General features: G+C 37.0%; 1 protein-coding gene across 1 annotated transcript in view; it reads left to right on the plus strand.

The window, feature by feature from the left end:
- The first annotated feature begins 474 nt into the window (after positions 1–474).
- CCSER2 (coiled-coil serine rich protein 2) overlaps positions 475–16514 on the plus strand; it is a 60909-nt gene continuing 44869 nt past the window's right edge. Inside the window, exons 1-2 of the mRNA XM_009637021.2 lie at positions 475–1909; positions 2831–3033. Of these exons, the coding sequence (XP_009635316.1) occupies positions 475–1909; positions 2831–3033 (1638 nt within the window). The remainder of the gene's footprint in view (positions 1910–2830; positions 3034–16514) is intronic.

The raw sequence follows: 16514 nt of genomic DNA on the forward strand, positions 1-16514 counted from the left end.
TACGTTGCTGACTGCAGGCTTGTGCTAGGTTCAATTTGTGGGATTTTTTTAAATATGAAGTCTTAAGCATGTAATTTAATAATTGTAATACACGTGAAAAAGTCAGTTTTCTGCTCAAAATAGGTAAATGGAAAAAAAAAATCCCAACCCTTTTTAAAGCTTTATTTTATAGATTTCAAAAGGAAGGAAAAAAAAAAAACCCAAACCCCTAGTTTATCTAGAGAATGGAAGTTGAGGGAGGGAGGTGTGACCTGAATAACACGTTACAGCCAAATAACTGCTGGTGACAGGTATTTGGAGTTGACAAAATTTGTGTGAATTACTTTGTATGATCATCGTATAGTTAAGCACAGGAATGTAGTACACATAGATGCAAACGTATATAAAATTATGTGTGGTTAATTCAGATCTAATATACTCTTTTCTTTTCCTTAGATTCAAGCACCCTATAAGGACCAATGTACCCAATAGCTCATGGAAGAAAAAAATCAAATCAGGACATCCTTGGTTTCCAGGCTACCGAAATATGGAACGAAAACTTTAGGAAGTGTCTTGCAACCTATGCCAAATGGGACGGCTGTTAGTTTGGCAGGGAATAATGGTGGCAAAAACTTCGGCAAGCACAATGGCGCTGTTCGCATGTCTTCCTTTTCTTTCAACTGGAAAAAATCAAACAAATATCAACTTCACGATCAAAATGGGAGAGAGACCAATTCTAAACATAACTGTAATGAAAAATTAATTGATTCTGAGAAGCATTCTCAATCTCAAGGAGCGTTGGGTAATGATGTGCTCAGGGTGGGTTTGAACAGTACTGCTTCGGTTGCATCAAAAGCAGCAAAGCAAACCAATATGTTTGTATCTTCTACTGAGGAATTAAACCCAAAGTCTTTGCCTGGACTCTCTAGTTCAGCAAAATTCGCCAAAGGTACCCTGTCAGGAAGGACCTCATATTCTGGACTCAGTGCTCCAAAATCACATTTAAATGGATTTTATGGAAATAGGCCGGTGGTAGGTTTGCAGAGACCTAGAGCGAACTCCAGTGCCACAAGGACAAGTTCAGGAGAAAGCCTGGCACAATCTACAGACAGCAAGGCTTTTTCCTGTGAAAAAATGGTAAGATCACAAAGTTTTTCACATTCCATTCAGAATTCTTTCCTTCCCACTGCATCTTTAACCAGGTCACATTCCTTTAATAAAGCTGTGGATCTTACAAGGCCTTATCATAGTCAAAATCTAGCTGCCAGGACATCTCAGAGGTCAACTTTGTTGTCAAGAAATGCATGTCAGTTGGATGTACCCAATGGAAATGAACCTACGAAGTATGGATTTACCAGGCCCTACTCTGGTATGTCGGCTCCTTGTTCGAAGAAGCCCCCGCTGTCAAATGGATCTGGGTCAGCACCTTCTTTTGGATACAGATTAAGTCGGCCTTCTCTGCTGAAGCCTACCAGGCAGCGATTTGCTGGAAATATCATTGTGGATGGCAGCAAAAGTACAACTCCTGACATGTGCATTGTGGAGAACTCTGAAATTTCAACAAATATTAATAGAGTAATTGAGAAAAACAGTATTCTAGAGAGCAATGCTCAAAGAACAGAATCTGATGAGGGCCTGCATGAAAGTATGGGAAAGCATGGGTCAAAAGTCATGTGTATGAGCGATGATGGAGATGAAATATCTATATCTTCTTTGTCATCCTCTGAAAAAAATGATTTGAGTGAAGATTTCAGTGATGATTTCATAGATATAGAAGACCCAAACAGAACTATACAAATACAGCAAAAGGAGAGCTGCCTTCAAGAGTTAGAGCACGGGAGCATAACATCCATCGAGCCGTTCACGTCTCTCAAGGAAACTGGAGGATCTTGCTGTAATGCTGATGACTGGCTTGATATAAACGTGTCTGGTAAATACTTTGTTATGTTCTGTTTGAAATTTTAGGTACTAAATCAAGATTCTGTAACTGTAAGTTGTTTTATATAATGACCCATTGTCTGTGAATTGTTTCAGAATGAAACTCTGATCTAGGCTGGCCCGTTTATTTTCTTACAGTGCTTTTTCTGCATGATAGTTATCCTTCCCAGGCATGACTTTGAAGAGCTGCTTTTTTTTTTTGGGATAAGAATGAATGATACCTCCTTTAACCACACTTGTGGTAGGGTTGTGGGATTCCTCATATCCTTGCTTTGTCATTAATTTCTCTGGACTGGTGATCTTTTAAGAAAATTTCTTCCCCCATGACCTCCCCCTCCCGCCCCCCAGCACAGAACAGATGTAACTGCTCCTAAGTAGTGGAAATAAGTGTAGGGTGTCCAATTAAGTCAGTTAATTTATAAATATGAGTGTCACTGTTTTTTGGTTTTTTTTCCAGAGGCATGCTATATTAATTCTTTAAAAATTAGTGGAAGAGACAGAAGATGTTTTTAAAAGCCACATTTTCAAGTCGTTGATGGGCTTCTCATCATGCTTGTGTTGAGAGAAGTTGCAGTTGAAAGTTTGGATCCAAAGGGTCTAGTTTTGGACCCACCTTCTAATATGTTAAAAAGATACAGAATTCTGGAAATTAACTTTCTTGATGAGTGAATTAGTGCAGCATAAAAGGCTAGCAAAGATGTAGCTTGGAAGGATACTTAGTTGTAGCTACCAAAGCAGCTTGAGCTGTTTTCCTGTCTAGGATGAGTGAACAATACCATAGAATGCTTTCAGGTATTTCTGTTACAGTACAGTTTCCAAAAAGTTTCAGAAAAACCAAATATACACATCTTAATTTTTATTTTTGGCATATTGGATTGGTTTTGGAATCTTGACTATTCCTGTTTCCTTTAAGCAGTGGATGACAACAGTGAAAGCACAAAACATACTGCCGAGAGTGCGATTTCTCCAGAGATGAATTACAGAGCTGGGTCCTCTTTTGAGCTTTCTCCATCTGACAGCTCTGATGGCACATATATGTGGGATGAAGAAGGCTTGGAACCTATTGGAAGTGTCCATCCATGTGGAAGTTACGAATCTTCAGAAATGAACAGCATAGTATGTATTTATATGCATAACTTGCATAATTATAGTGTTTTGAGTTTATTGCTTATTAGCTATTTTTTAAAAAAACAGAATTAATGTGTTTTTTACTTGATAATTGTTTCCTTGTTCCTCTGTAGTTGATAGCTTTTTGAAACTTCTTGTTTAGGAACTCCTGTTTCTGGGCAGGTGACTTTAATTAGGCTGTTAACATGCTTTTTTTTTTTTTTTTTTTTCACCTTATTCTCAAGTTAGGACAGAACAGGTCCTTCCTTATGCACTCTCATGGTAGTATTCATAAAGAGTCAAGGAATTACTTTCTGCAAATGATAGGTTAAGTATCTTCTACCAATCTCTAAACCTAGGAGTGAAAAAGCAAGAAAATAGCTATCACTTATGTGACTTCTTCCATTGTCTTGTTTTTGTACTGTACACGTACAGGACCCTGTTGAACCAAAGTTTATTTTGATTTCTCAGTTTGCTCAAGCATAGAATCTTTAAGGTAGATGCCTGACTGTAGCTCACTGTAGCAGGACTCTGTCTCAAATGCGATATACAGGATGCATAACAACCTTTTCTTCCTGTGAAACTTAAACTGATCTCCAAGAAACATCATTCAATCTGAAGAGTGGATGGAGAGTTGTTGCAGTGCTGTGACCCTCCAGCTGAGGTCAGGGAGCCAACCTTGGGATTTCGGTGGGCTTGAGGAAAATACTGTCTGTGTGTCCTTCATCCGTCTTCATACTCATTTATTGAACAGTCTTTTGAATTAGGCAGCTCTGGTTTTGTTAACACGATGCTAACCATCAGAACATCTAACAAAAAGAATTTGGTATTATCTATGTGCCATGCTCCATGTGTTTCGGGTGTATTAGATACTGCGTCACCACTGCCGGTTTGGTAATGTAGATACCAGTTTCGGACTTGAGCAGGGTTTGTGGTGCCTGCTCACACTTTGACTTGTGATTTTATTAGGGTTGTCTGCTCTGGCCCAAGAGCAGAACAGCAGAGATTTCTGCTGAAAATTTGGCATAGCTGTGTAATTATATTTTTTTTATGTGTAACTACATACAAATTCCTGATATATTTTCAGCTGCTTGTGGCATTGCTTGCTTTCTGTCTTCAATTATGATATTGGGATGTAGTGCTTAAGAGTTTAGAAATGGTTATTAACTTTTCATAGTAATTATGGCCAGCTTGGAAAAGAGGTTTGAGACTTTCCAAAGACGAGCTTTGTAGCTTTACTGGTGTTTATAGGGGGACAGAATAGTTTAACATAAGCCACTGCAAAAACAAACACCCTTTTTCCCCAGACACATGCATGCGTGTGCCAGCAAAAAGAAGTTATTGAACTTTGTCCTTCATAAATTTTAAATATAGATATTTTTGATACATACAGTGTAATTTATCAAACAAATGAAATTACTTTCCTATGCTTTTGGACCATGTATCTAGGGTTTTGATACATGACCTCCTATGCATTAATTTGTGCATGTCTATGAACTGATAAGTCAATCAGTGTTCTGATTGACAGAAGCTCTTGTAAGCCTTGTGGAGCAGAGGTGCAGTAGAAGCTTTTGATATCACTACTTTGGTTTATTTCTTCCTTTATTGAAAGTAAATAGCTTTTAGAGAGGACTTAAAGGAAGAATGAACTTACGAGGTTTTGAGGAAGTGGAGAAAGGAGGAGGTTGTAAATAGGACTTACTGTAGAAAGTCATGGGTGTTATCTACCCATTTTGATTTTTATCCTGTTAGTGCTTTTTCCAAATTACGGTGCTTACTGTACTGTGAATTTTTAATCTTAAATGAGAGAAATATCAATAATACATCTTTTATTTTTACAAGACAGAAATATATTTTCAGTCAGCTTGGTTTTTGAGGGGAAATTGTAGCTCTGAAATGTTTGTTGAATTGCCTTTTAGTGGTGTTTTTGTGTGGTAGTGTTTTGTTTGGTTGGTATTTTTCCCTGTGCTTGTTGGTTTTGGTAGAAAGCATGATATATTTGATTTCTTTAGCCTCAAGAGTAAACACTGATTGTTTTTAATCAGAAGATGCAGGAGAATTTCTGAATATGGTTTTCCATTATTTCTGAATAGTGATGTTCTTGGGCAGGTTAATGTAAGCTTTTGTTCCGTGTTTTTCCCTTTTCTCTGCAGGCAATGAGTATAAAGACAGGTTGAAAAAAAAAAAAATAGCTGAAGGCATTGAGAATAATTATTGTGATTAGTCAGCACATCAGATGTTTTGATCGCTGGGGGATATATGATCAAATTATGTGCTTTCTATCCTCTCGTGTGGTGAGGGTAAAAGCAGCTAATATCTGTGTGTCAAAGTCCAGTTGATGAGAGTCAGATTTAAGAGTTTTGAGTGCTTGAGCTAATGCCAGCCTGACTGCCCCTTGGTATTAATATTTCCAGGGAAATCTCCAAAGCAGATAGCTGGTTCTGGAGTTTCCGTAGCATCAGGCTGGGGTGAGTAGAAGCCATGTAGCTGCCTAACAGTTCAGGTAATTAAATGGTAATTGGTAGTGTTTAGTGCAAACTTCGCCTGTGTTTATTTCCATCCTGCTATTGTATTGTTAGGCTTTTAAGCTGTATCATCCTTAGTATCAACAAATATAACATGCTTTTCCTAAACTTCTCTATAGATGGCAGTGCAGCTCTTTTTGGGTAATCTTAGATGAGAAGTGTTTTGACCATCTTTGAAAAGGCAACTTTCGCAGAGGGGTTTTTAGCCAGGCTTCTGGAATGGCAGCCAGGATAGGAAGACAGTGGAAGGAGCTTGCTGGCTGCTCAATCTTTTTGTTCCCTTCTGGAGAGAAGAAAAGCCGGTATCTTTGCTAGTCTCAGTAGAGCTTGGTTTTAAGGACTTGAAGGGGAGGGGGGGGGGGAGAAATTTGGCCTCTTTTAGGACATGTCTGTTCTTCACTGACTGAGCCAACAGCCTTGGAGAAAATGTGCAATCCAGTGTTGGAGGTTTAAAAGTTACAGAAATCTAAATAACCTCTCGTAAGACGATGCCATGGGGACTTACAGCTAAATAGGACGTGCTTTTTTTTTTTTTTTTTTTTGAGACCTTGTCAGGTTGAAAATGTTTTTTATTCTCTAATTGTATAACAAAATAATTTATTCCACTATCCCTACTTTTATTTCATTTCCAGTTTTGAAGGCAACAAATCAATTGGTTAACATTCTAAGTTAGAATTGAACTCCCTTCAATTTTAAATCTTCATTTCATTGGTATTCCTTCCGTTCCTTTCAAGAATTGTTCTTTGCTGCTAAGCACCAAATCACTGATGCTATTTCCGCTCAATTCTGTGCGAGAAGGCTGATGGTTAGCAGAGCAGTTGTGATGGCTCTGTAAATTACCAACATAGACAGTATTTGTCTATATGTACTCTCATTTAATGTTCAGCTGTACTATTTGTTCATGCTGTGTGTTTCAGCTACCTACTTTAACACCCGGCTGCTTTCCTGTTTCATGGCAGAAAGCTGCTCTACAATGTGAGGTACAACTTGTGCTATGTTTTGATTGTGGTTTGGGGTTTTTTAGGGGGGGGGTTGTTTGTTTTTTAAGACAGGCTTTTATCAGTTCTGTTGCTAGCTTTAGGTCAGGCACCAAGATAAGGGTTGTAATGAAAATGGCTCTTCATTTCTCTGCCACTGAGTAAGTAGTTATAAATTAATCTTAGATTACAGTTATTTAAAAACAAAAAAGCCTTGCAAACAAAAATAAGAGTTAGGTTACAAAAGTAAGGGAAAAACCCCAACCAAACAACAAACCTTAATGCACATCCACACATTTGCTGTGTCTCTAGGTTTGAATTGTGCTCATGATTGTACCCTAACTGTCTTCATTAAACAAAAAACTTTACAATTTACAGAGCCAAGCTGAAACAAGGACTTTTAAGAGCTCTTAGTTCCTATAGATGAATTCTGTTTCATAGGAGGGGGAGGTTGTATTAGTGGTTTGCTTGCTTGTGCATATTCAGTTAGCAGCTGAGAGGGTTAGCATTCCTTCAGTAGAAGTCTGGTAGTTACACGTCTGAAGGACTGAATGTCTGATTTCTACAAGGATCTTTGAAATAGCTGCTTGGGACTGAAGTCATTTTACTTCAGAGTGCAGGAAACATAAATATGGGTTTTTTTTCCTATTTATTGGAATGATTACTTGAACTATAGTCTGGTATATCAACCTTGCTACACTTTTGCTTTCATTAATTTTTATCTGGAAATCCTGTTCAACATACAAACAAGCAATGTAGCCTAAAACATGCATCCTAACTGGAGTCTCATCTCTTTGCTTAACCGATAATGAAGCACTCCTTTGCTGTAGCAAGGTTGGAGCTGTTTTGTTTTCTTCTGCCCACTGTATTAAGTAGACCCATGAGGAACAAGCTTTAATATGTGTTTGTTCTGAGTGAAGCTTTGAATATTTTTGGAAAGTCAAAGTTCTTATTTACATTAAGAATAGGATAGATAATACAGTTGTTATTGTGTGTATTGTCTGGAGATACGTGCTTTTTTTAAAGACACTGCGTTACTTTAGTGCATAATAGTCTGCGAGAAGTAAAAATTAAAACTGAAAATATTCTGCTAGCTTTGGCTTCTTTCTTTAATACTCTCTAGATAACAAGTTGTTGTGGTGGGGGTTTGTTGGTTGGTTTGTTGTTGTTTTTTTTTTTAAAGCTATTTCATTTGGGGAAATAGGTTTAGGCAGGAAACTTCTATGAGTGTTCCCTGTATTATCAGGTCATATCAAGACCCTATCTTGGAAAAAGACAAAAGCGATTGAGTCGTCTGACCCCATTTTACTGTAGGCTCTAGTAACGATATGAATGTTTGTGCGGAGTTAATTTTTACTGAAACAAAGCAAGCCAGTGTTTTGGGCATATACAGAGTGAGCATCAATGTAATTATCAGGATATAGGATTATGGAATAATAGTTGAAATCTGGCTTGAAGAGACAGATGGGTTTTAGCTGCTTTGCTGAGAATTTAATTGCTCTTGGGATGAAATCTGGATCTCATTGGAATGAATGTGTTTTGTCATTTATTGACATGTGGCCAGAATTTTAGCCAGTGTCTATAAAATAGTTACATTTTTCTCTTCTTCCTAAGTAATTTTTTTAAATCTCATAGATTTCTCTTTTGTTTTGTAACATTTTTTTCCCCCTTTGATTGAAACTTGGGAAAGGGCAATTCTGAATTAGTTTTTGAGACTGTTTTGAGAGGTAAAGTGCTCACAGTGAAATATGCTGAATTTCTTAGAGAAAGAGAAAATAAGTTTGCTAGAATAGTATTGTTTAGCTCAATCACTAATTTCTTACAGTAATTTAGTTATTTACAAGTAATTTAGTGTTAATTAACTTATTTTTTTTAATAATTCACTTCTCAAAATGACTTTGTAGTAAGCTTTCATTTGCCCGTTCGATTTCTCAAATGAGTAATTTATTATGCAAGTTCAGACTTGTACTGTGTGTATTTCCAATACATTTACTTCTGTAGAGTGAAGTGTTCTAGGTACTGTCTTCTACCCATCTTCCTTTCTTTAGTTGTACATTCTTCAGGAGGTTAATTCCAAAGCCATAGTTGTTGTTCTATGAGAAGCTGTGCTTTTTAAATTTTGGGACTGTTTTGTTACAGCTGTAATAAAAATACAAGTGCACGTAAGCTTAAGATAATGTAAAAGTATGGAATAAAACAGCTATTCATATATATATATATATATATATATATATGGACTGTTTTCAAATTAGTACTTGGGAGACACTTTTATAAAGTGTAAATCCCTTAGAAGTTACCATTTGAGATAAGACATCTCTTGCCCAGTGTGGTTTTTTGATGGAACTGGATAATACTGTGATAGAACTGCTGAAATTATTTTGGAGAGAGTACAGTCCTAATTGCGAAGAGGTAAATATTGAGTCTCCATATTGTGCTAGCAGTACTATATAACAGCCATCGGAAGCATTTTCAGCACAAAATCTTTCTGAATTAAAAGCAATGTTCACAGACTTTAACACAATTTAAGTAGTATACTGAAAAATAGTTGCATTCTTATGAAGTTTTTCATAAGAAGCAGTGGCTGATTTATTGAGGCATTCAGTACAGAGTATTCGGAAGGCCTTGTGCTTCATTTTCATCCATTTAACAGAGTGTAGTGAAACTAATATGTATCTTTTCTCAATACAGACATTTCTTGGTTTTGCTGTGATTTTCTACTAAGAGCAGCCTTGAAATGAGCCCTTCAGGTGCAAGCTGAAAAAAAAAAAAGCACGAAACAAAAAGCACATGTAAAAAGTGGTTTCCATCTAATGAGCTAGTTGAAATTGGATTTTTTTTTCTGCTTTTCATAGTGCAAGTGAAGTGTCCTAAGAATTTAAGACGCTGAAGGTAAATGTAAAAGAAAAGTTAAAAACTGCTTTGAGTAAAATTTGTATTTTTCATACGAAAGAATATATATACATAAAATCTTATTATTGAAACACTCTAAATTAAGATTTTCATGTTATCTTTACATAAGCCACTACTGAAACCTGTAGATTTCCAGTGTCTAAGGCTTTTTTTCTTGCCGTTCTTGTATTTGCTTTTCTGTCTGCAAGTTAATATTAAAATTCTCCATTAGTGAAGATGTTCCAGTCAGGAAAGACTTGCACGCCATTCCGCTCTTTCCCCCCCAGTAAAAGACAAAATCAACTGAATATTTTTGTTCACAGATAGTTTGAATGTACTTGCTATTGGTATAGAAAATAGTTCGATGATCTATGAGAAAGCATATCCCAACTGCCGCTCTGCCACACTTTGCGACCTTGAGGGAGTCTCATGGAGTCTGTCTTACTTGTCTGGTTTTAGAATGATGGGTGAATTACAAATGAATAGTAATACTTGGTGTTATCTTCAGTATGTATTACACTATTGATATATTTGTGGGTCAGCAAACAACAATAAAAAGCTTTCTCAAAGCAGAGGACAGCATTAAAAAAAGACACTTCTATTTTTTGACAGTCTATACTCAGATGCTGACTAATTGCATTTCCTCCTTTGCTAGAATATGTCTTTGGGCTAACAAAAGGTGAAGCTAATACAGAAAATTAATTGCATTGTGTGCTCCTATGCTTAAAGTAGTTTGTGTGCTTCAGTTGGGCACTTCCTTATGAAGGGTCTGAATTTCTTCTGTGCCTGAAACCGAAGGATGGTTTCACCTCGATGCCATTCTGACTTGAATTCATTGTGACGTTGGTAAATACACACTTCCAATTTTGTTTGTGGTTAGATTCTTTTTTTAAAAAAAATTTATTTCTTTTCTAGAGAGTTTGGTACAGTGACAACTAATTACATGACTAGATGCCCGGTACTTTAGTGAGAGAGTGAGGTTGAAAGGAAGGAGAAAGCATTGTTCTTGTGGTATAGCTATGTAATTAAGTATAATGGCTCTAGTCTTGGGGAATCTTGTCATACCTATATTAGAGTAATTTGGATTTTGAAGTAGCTGGTCCTTTTTGGCACCTGAAGATGCTGCCTAACAAGCCTGTGAGACCCCAGACATTTCAGTCTTCTTGCTGCTGCTGAGTTTATGCCAGCCAGTGCTGTGACATAACTGGACCACAGCGGAGGAAACTGGGCGATCTCTCCCTATAGGTACGTGAATCGATATTAGAATTCATTGACGTGTCAGACTAGGGAGGCTGTCTGTGAGAATGTAGTACCAGTGTAAGGGGAGGTAGTTTTGTCTACCTAATACCTAAAAAGTATTCAAACAATCCAATGATAAAGGCATTTCAGAAATCATCTGATGCAGACGCGTAAATCTGTATGGGCAATAACTGAAATTCGCAGTGGCCTATCTGTCTAATTGGGTGTGGACACACTGTAGAAAAAAAAAAAAGTATCTCTGAACCTCCTGGGAAGTAACTAAGAGCAAACCCAGAGGGTGTCAGATACTTGGCAATTTGTATTATACCTCCTTCTACATCTCTCTCTGTGCCCAGCATACTGGAGACCATTTTTGTGGACAGAGCTGTAGAGCACACAGCATTACTAATGCAGAATGGCAGCTTGGAGGTCTATATTTTCTGCTTCTGCTCAGAGAATTTTCATTTCTTGCATTCATCACCAAAGAAATCCTGTCCTGCAGGACAAACTAATTCATTGGTCCTACACACTCCTTTACCTGGAAGCCTGACTTCTGGGTTTGTAGGCCAGTGATTGTCTTGGCAAGAGACATCGGAGTAGCCCAGGAAGTCTTCTGTGAGATCTTAGCTGTTCCCGATGCATCCTAGAAAATGGCAAGCACCATGTCTGAATTTTACTTATGATTATAAAAGGACTTCTTGGAAATAAATTATCTTATTTTCCACTTAGGATGTCCGTGTGAAAGAACTTAGTCTTACTCTGTTTTCCAAAATTTATAAAGTGGTTCAAACTTCCTGCTCAGAAATACGGTGATTCTGGGATTGGAATCTAATACAGATGTCAGCCTTGAAAGGTGTTCTTCATTGGCATGCATCTGTGTGCCACTTACCTGAAGCTGGTGTTGCTGGTAGCCTCTATTTAAGCTCATACGGTCATGTCCAAGTACCACACTCTTTTGGCATGACATATTCATGCCATATTCCAGAATCTGATAAAAATGACGCTCACTCACTTGAATTGTGTTGTTCTAACTTCCTAGTTTTCATTAGGTCAATATAATCGCTTTCATTTTTCCAATATTACATGTATAGGAATCTCTGGCATTTGGTTTTTTGTATCCCCAGTTTCTAAAAGACTTTCAGTTATGCCTAAAGATGTTTCTGATTTATTTCAGAGCCTCAAAAGTCATTGTCACCTTTTTGCTCTTCGTCTCCATTACGAGCAGATAATATTTGTGGACACACTAAATTAGTGGGAAAGCATCCTTGTTTAACGTGTCCACAGTTAAGCTTTTAGCAGAAAACTCTAAGCGTGATGTAAAACTTGGCCTGTGTTGTTACCTGTTTTAAGACAGAACTAAGAGTACAAACTTGTTTCAGTGTGTTCTGTTAGCAGCGTTCCTCAACCGTTCTTTCAGCAGAGTTTGCTGGCAGACGGCTTACTGCTCGTGACAGAGCAAGGAAATGTCATGACAGTAGAGACTGGGCTTTTGGAGGTACTGCCTTCAGAGTGAAAATAGCTACCGTCTGCCCTCCCACTGCTGCTCTAGCCTTCAACTTCAGAGCTTATCTATTACAGCAACGGGAGGGAGTGAGAAACTGAATTACTTAATGAGATGGCGTTTCTGTCTGTGTCTTGTGTCATGTATGTGTCCCTGCTGTCAAATATTATTAAGAGGCTATATGACTATATTACAGTGCACAAACCTCTTGTGATGTTGGTTTGAGAGGCATGATGACATTTTGTGAACAAGCTTTTATGGCAAATTACTTTTTTCCTTTGGGATGGAAAAGCATATATGCCTTTGAGAGCTCCTTGATTCAGAACTGACACAGTAAATCTTCCCATGCTGTTTTGGCTGGCAAAATCAAGTAAGGCAACTTCACTTGTGGTCCTGTGTTTCATTTGTGATAGCCGTTAATGACAGCTTTGAATCTGTATGGTGGAGAGAGGGCAGCAGCTGATGTGTTGTTGTGTGAAATATGAGAATAAATACTGGTAGAAATTAGCACTTCTCTTATTTCATAAGCTTGTAAGTGTCATTTCCTATATGAGTTGTTAACTGCATAAAATTTTATAAAAATATAAAATATTTTATTATTTGTATATGTATATATTTATAATGTATATAAAATATTTATATTTATAAAAATATAAATTATGAATTATACAAAATAATACATTTTAATGTGAGTTTATAGCTATTCCTTTTCAATTTTCTCTTTGTTCTACCAAGTAGCATCACTTTTCCATAACAGGAGAACTTCGGAATTACTCTAGTGTACTTCACTTGGTTGGAGTTTTAAGTCTCACACATTGTTTTCCTTACTCCTAGGAAATCTTCAAACCATAATGAGCAGGTAAACATGCGCCCAAAGAGAACAGTAGTCTTAAAGTTGGAGTATTTTTCAAAGTTATCAGTATAAACAAGAAAAGCATTGTCTAAAAAAAGTGTGAAACAAATTGAGATGTACATCTAACCCATCTAACTGGGTTTCTGAACATTTTACAGGTAACTTGATTAAAAACACCTAGATTGGCACACAGTTTCCTTTTCCTTTTCACCTAAAATTGTGTCCTAATAAGTTATAGGAACATTGGTGCTGAATCTTCTTCTGAATTTTCTGTTGCAAAGCATCAGAAACTTTGGGGAGGGGCACTGTCTTGTACATGTTGGGCTGAATTGCTTTTGTAGTACACACAGCTTTGGTCCCTTGGGATGAAGTGTGTGCACCCAATTTCAGTCTTACTGTCCCCACAGTTCTAAATATGGGATGCTCTTCAACGTCTTGTCTTTTCAAGAACACTTAGCATTGCATTCAGGCCATATTGATACCAGCTGCAGGCTGTTATCACCTTATAACTCCAATTGCCATCTTGTTGAGACTGGAAATTTAATGAAGCACCATTTTTTCCACATATGAGGTGGTTCTGAGTAAACACCATGTCAGTGGTTTTGTGTTCTTGGTTCACACTGTCGAAATGTATCAGGATAATATGTTGAGAATGTACTTCTGCAAGAGTGCAAGTAGGTGGACAGGAGGCTTCTCATGTTCTTAGCAATTCATTTAGAGATCAGTCAAAATAGAATTACTTGAAAATTATTAGAAGGTACTTGAGGATTGTTCTAGTTTTGATTAGAAACGAGTATATTAAGCTGACTGTATAAGAATAGAACACATTAATGCTGTGTAACAAGTCATGTTCCCATCACCCCAAAAATCTAGCACGGGTATAATTAAAACTTACTACACAGAGGAAACTTAATTGATCTGCTGGTAGCAGCCCTGCCCATGGTGTTCCTCTGAATTTTGAGGTTTCTCAGCTGGGAGGTATTTGAAGCCTCCCTATTTTCCTGTAAACTGAACCTCAGACTATGAATACAAGTTCAAGTCAGTGGAGTGAGAATCATTCACAATTATTCTTGCCAGTTAAGAGTACCTGTAGCAATTACATACTGCTTTATAGTGTAAAATGCTCCATTATTTGTAGGTCAACTGTAAAAATTACTGCTGAACTTCTGATAGCAGTAGACTTTTTCAGAAAACAGACAGAAGCAATGAGTAGAAAGGCCTGCTTTCCCTCAGCCTCTGCTATTTCTGTGTTACTCTTCGTGCTTGCTGCTGATGGCTTTCTATCATTGTGCTCGATAGTAAAACGGAAACTTTCTACTTAAAAGCATCTGCCTATTTAAAAAATAAAAAGCATAGAAAACTGTCTTAAATTTTGCTGGAATGCTGCAGAAAGATGGTCAAAATGCTTGCCCCCCGTTCACTTTCTTTTTTTGTAGGCTCCTTACCGGAGGCTAGATGGCAGTCAAGGAATGCTTTCTGCGGCTGTAGGATTTAATTTCTGCTGCGCGTTTGGAAAGTGCTGCTGCTTATGAATTGGTGAAGTCTCAACAGAATGGTTAATATTTCTGGTTTTCTTCTTTCTTTCACTTCTTCATGGTATTGAAATTCAGATTTCTTACACAGTCTGACATCTGATTTTATTATACAAAAAAACCTTCAAAATAAAAGCAGCAAGCATAGCTGCTTCTTGAGATATAGTGGGTAATAACTTAACCTAATAATTATTTCCTATCTACTTTCAGTAAACCTAGGCAGAACATACAATACCTCTATAAAAATGTTTTCCAGAATAGTAAATCTTTATTTAAGACTGCTATATCTAATAGTTAAACACAAAATGTCTTGGATTTTCAGAACAAAGTTCTTTTTGCATTTGTTGTCACGGCAACCTTCCGTTACAGAGCATGAACAAAATGATGAAATACTTGTTTGGATGTTGGGTTTAATTATCTTTAATGTGACTTGCCATGTACAGTATCTAAAATAACTCCTTTCCTATCCTATTTTTGCTATCCCGCAGAATTCTAGCCTTTCTCTTCCCTGTGTTTCTTCTGTTCTTATGACTTTGTTTACAGTGAGTTTTTCTCTTCAGCCTTACACTATGGTATGTGCCTTCCTGTGTCTTTAATTTCTGTCTTTCACTTAACAGTTCTGCTCAGTTCTTCTTTAACATTGCCATTTTGGAGACTTGTATCGAATTCCTATTTCTTTATTTATCTCTTCTCTATCTGGGGTGTTGTCAAATGCTGAAAATAGCATTGAAAAAAACCCTGGAAGTCTCCTTCTTCTCTCTACTGTCAGCCCTAAATTGTATTTGACTTTTGCAGTTACCCTTTAGCTGCCCTCCAGATGACGGATTTACCCAATCTGTTCAGTGTTTGTTTTTAAAAGCTGCTTCCTTTTTTCATTCTTCAAGTGCCTGAAATGAGACTTTCTTTGTTTCCGTGCTACTCTCAAACTCTTCACTTCCCTTGAGTTCTCTCCCTTCACTAATGCTTATCTTCTGCTTGAACTTTTTTCTGTGGTCCCTTTTCATCCTTTCTTTTTCTCTCTTCAACATCTTTATTTTTTTTAAAGTGGAAAATCTAAAATCTCTAATTTTAGTATCTCAGCAGAAGAGATGCAGCATATGCAACTGCATAGAAAACAAATGTGCAAATGTGGAATTTCATGCATCTAAAGCTGCTAGTATTTCTGAGCATAAAGCACACCTAGGTTTTATTTGCAAAAGAATGTTTGCAATAAGAAACAATGCCCTCCTTTTAGTATAGCGTGACTTGTAATACTTTGACACTATAGAGACATGAATCACTTTCAGATGCAAAATAGTACAATTTCTTCTCATTTCAAATATTAAAGCACAGAGAATCGTAAGCGCAGTCTTATTTTCGTTGTTCCAAAATGATACTGACTGCAATGATCCCTGCTTCGTGAGGTGGATGAACCCCTGTAGACAATAAAAGGCATTCTGTTTGGAAAGTACAACCACATGTTGATTGTAGTGTTCAAATGTCATGCCAGAAGCATCCAGCTGGGAGATCTTAACTGCAAAGACATGACGACTAAAGAAAAAGTAGTAGTACGTTTCATCTGGGATACTCTGATGCCTTAATACTTGTTTCATGTTAGCTGCAGATCGTACGAAGACAATCAATACGAATAACTAATAGAAAAGGCTTAAAAGAGGGTTCTTTACGTTAATGTAAGATTTCTCTGTGGGCGTTTCTGCCAAGCTGGTAGGATTATAGATGGATTTTTTTAAAGAAAAATATTTCGATACATCGTTATTTGCAATGATAATGTAATCTAAAAACAGCTGTTATATTATAAAAGAAAACGTTAATGTATATATTTATATATGAGGAAAAGGGAACTTTTCACATTTTCCAGTCGTGCTTTTTGTCAACAAGAACTCAAATTGTGGTGGAATAATTGCAAACACTTTAGTTCTCAGATTTTTGGAGTACTTCCCCTTCTGATGCATCACAGCTAAACCCTACAGTTTA

Source organism: Egretta garzetta, unplaced genomic scaffold (genome assembly GCF_000687185.1).
Source record: "Egretta garzetta isolate BGI_Z169 unplaced genomic scaffold, ASM68718v1 scaffold204, whole genome shotgun sequence".
NCBI lineage: Eukaryota > Metazoa > Chordata > Aves > Pelecaniformes > Ardeidae > Egretta > Egretta garzetta.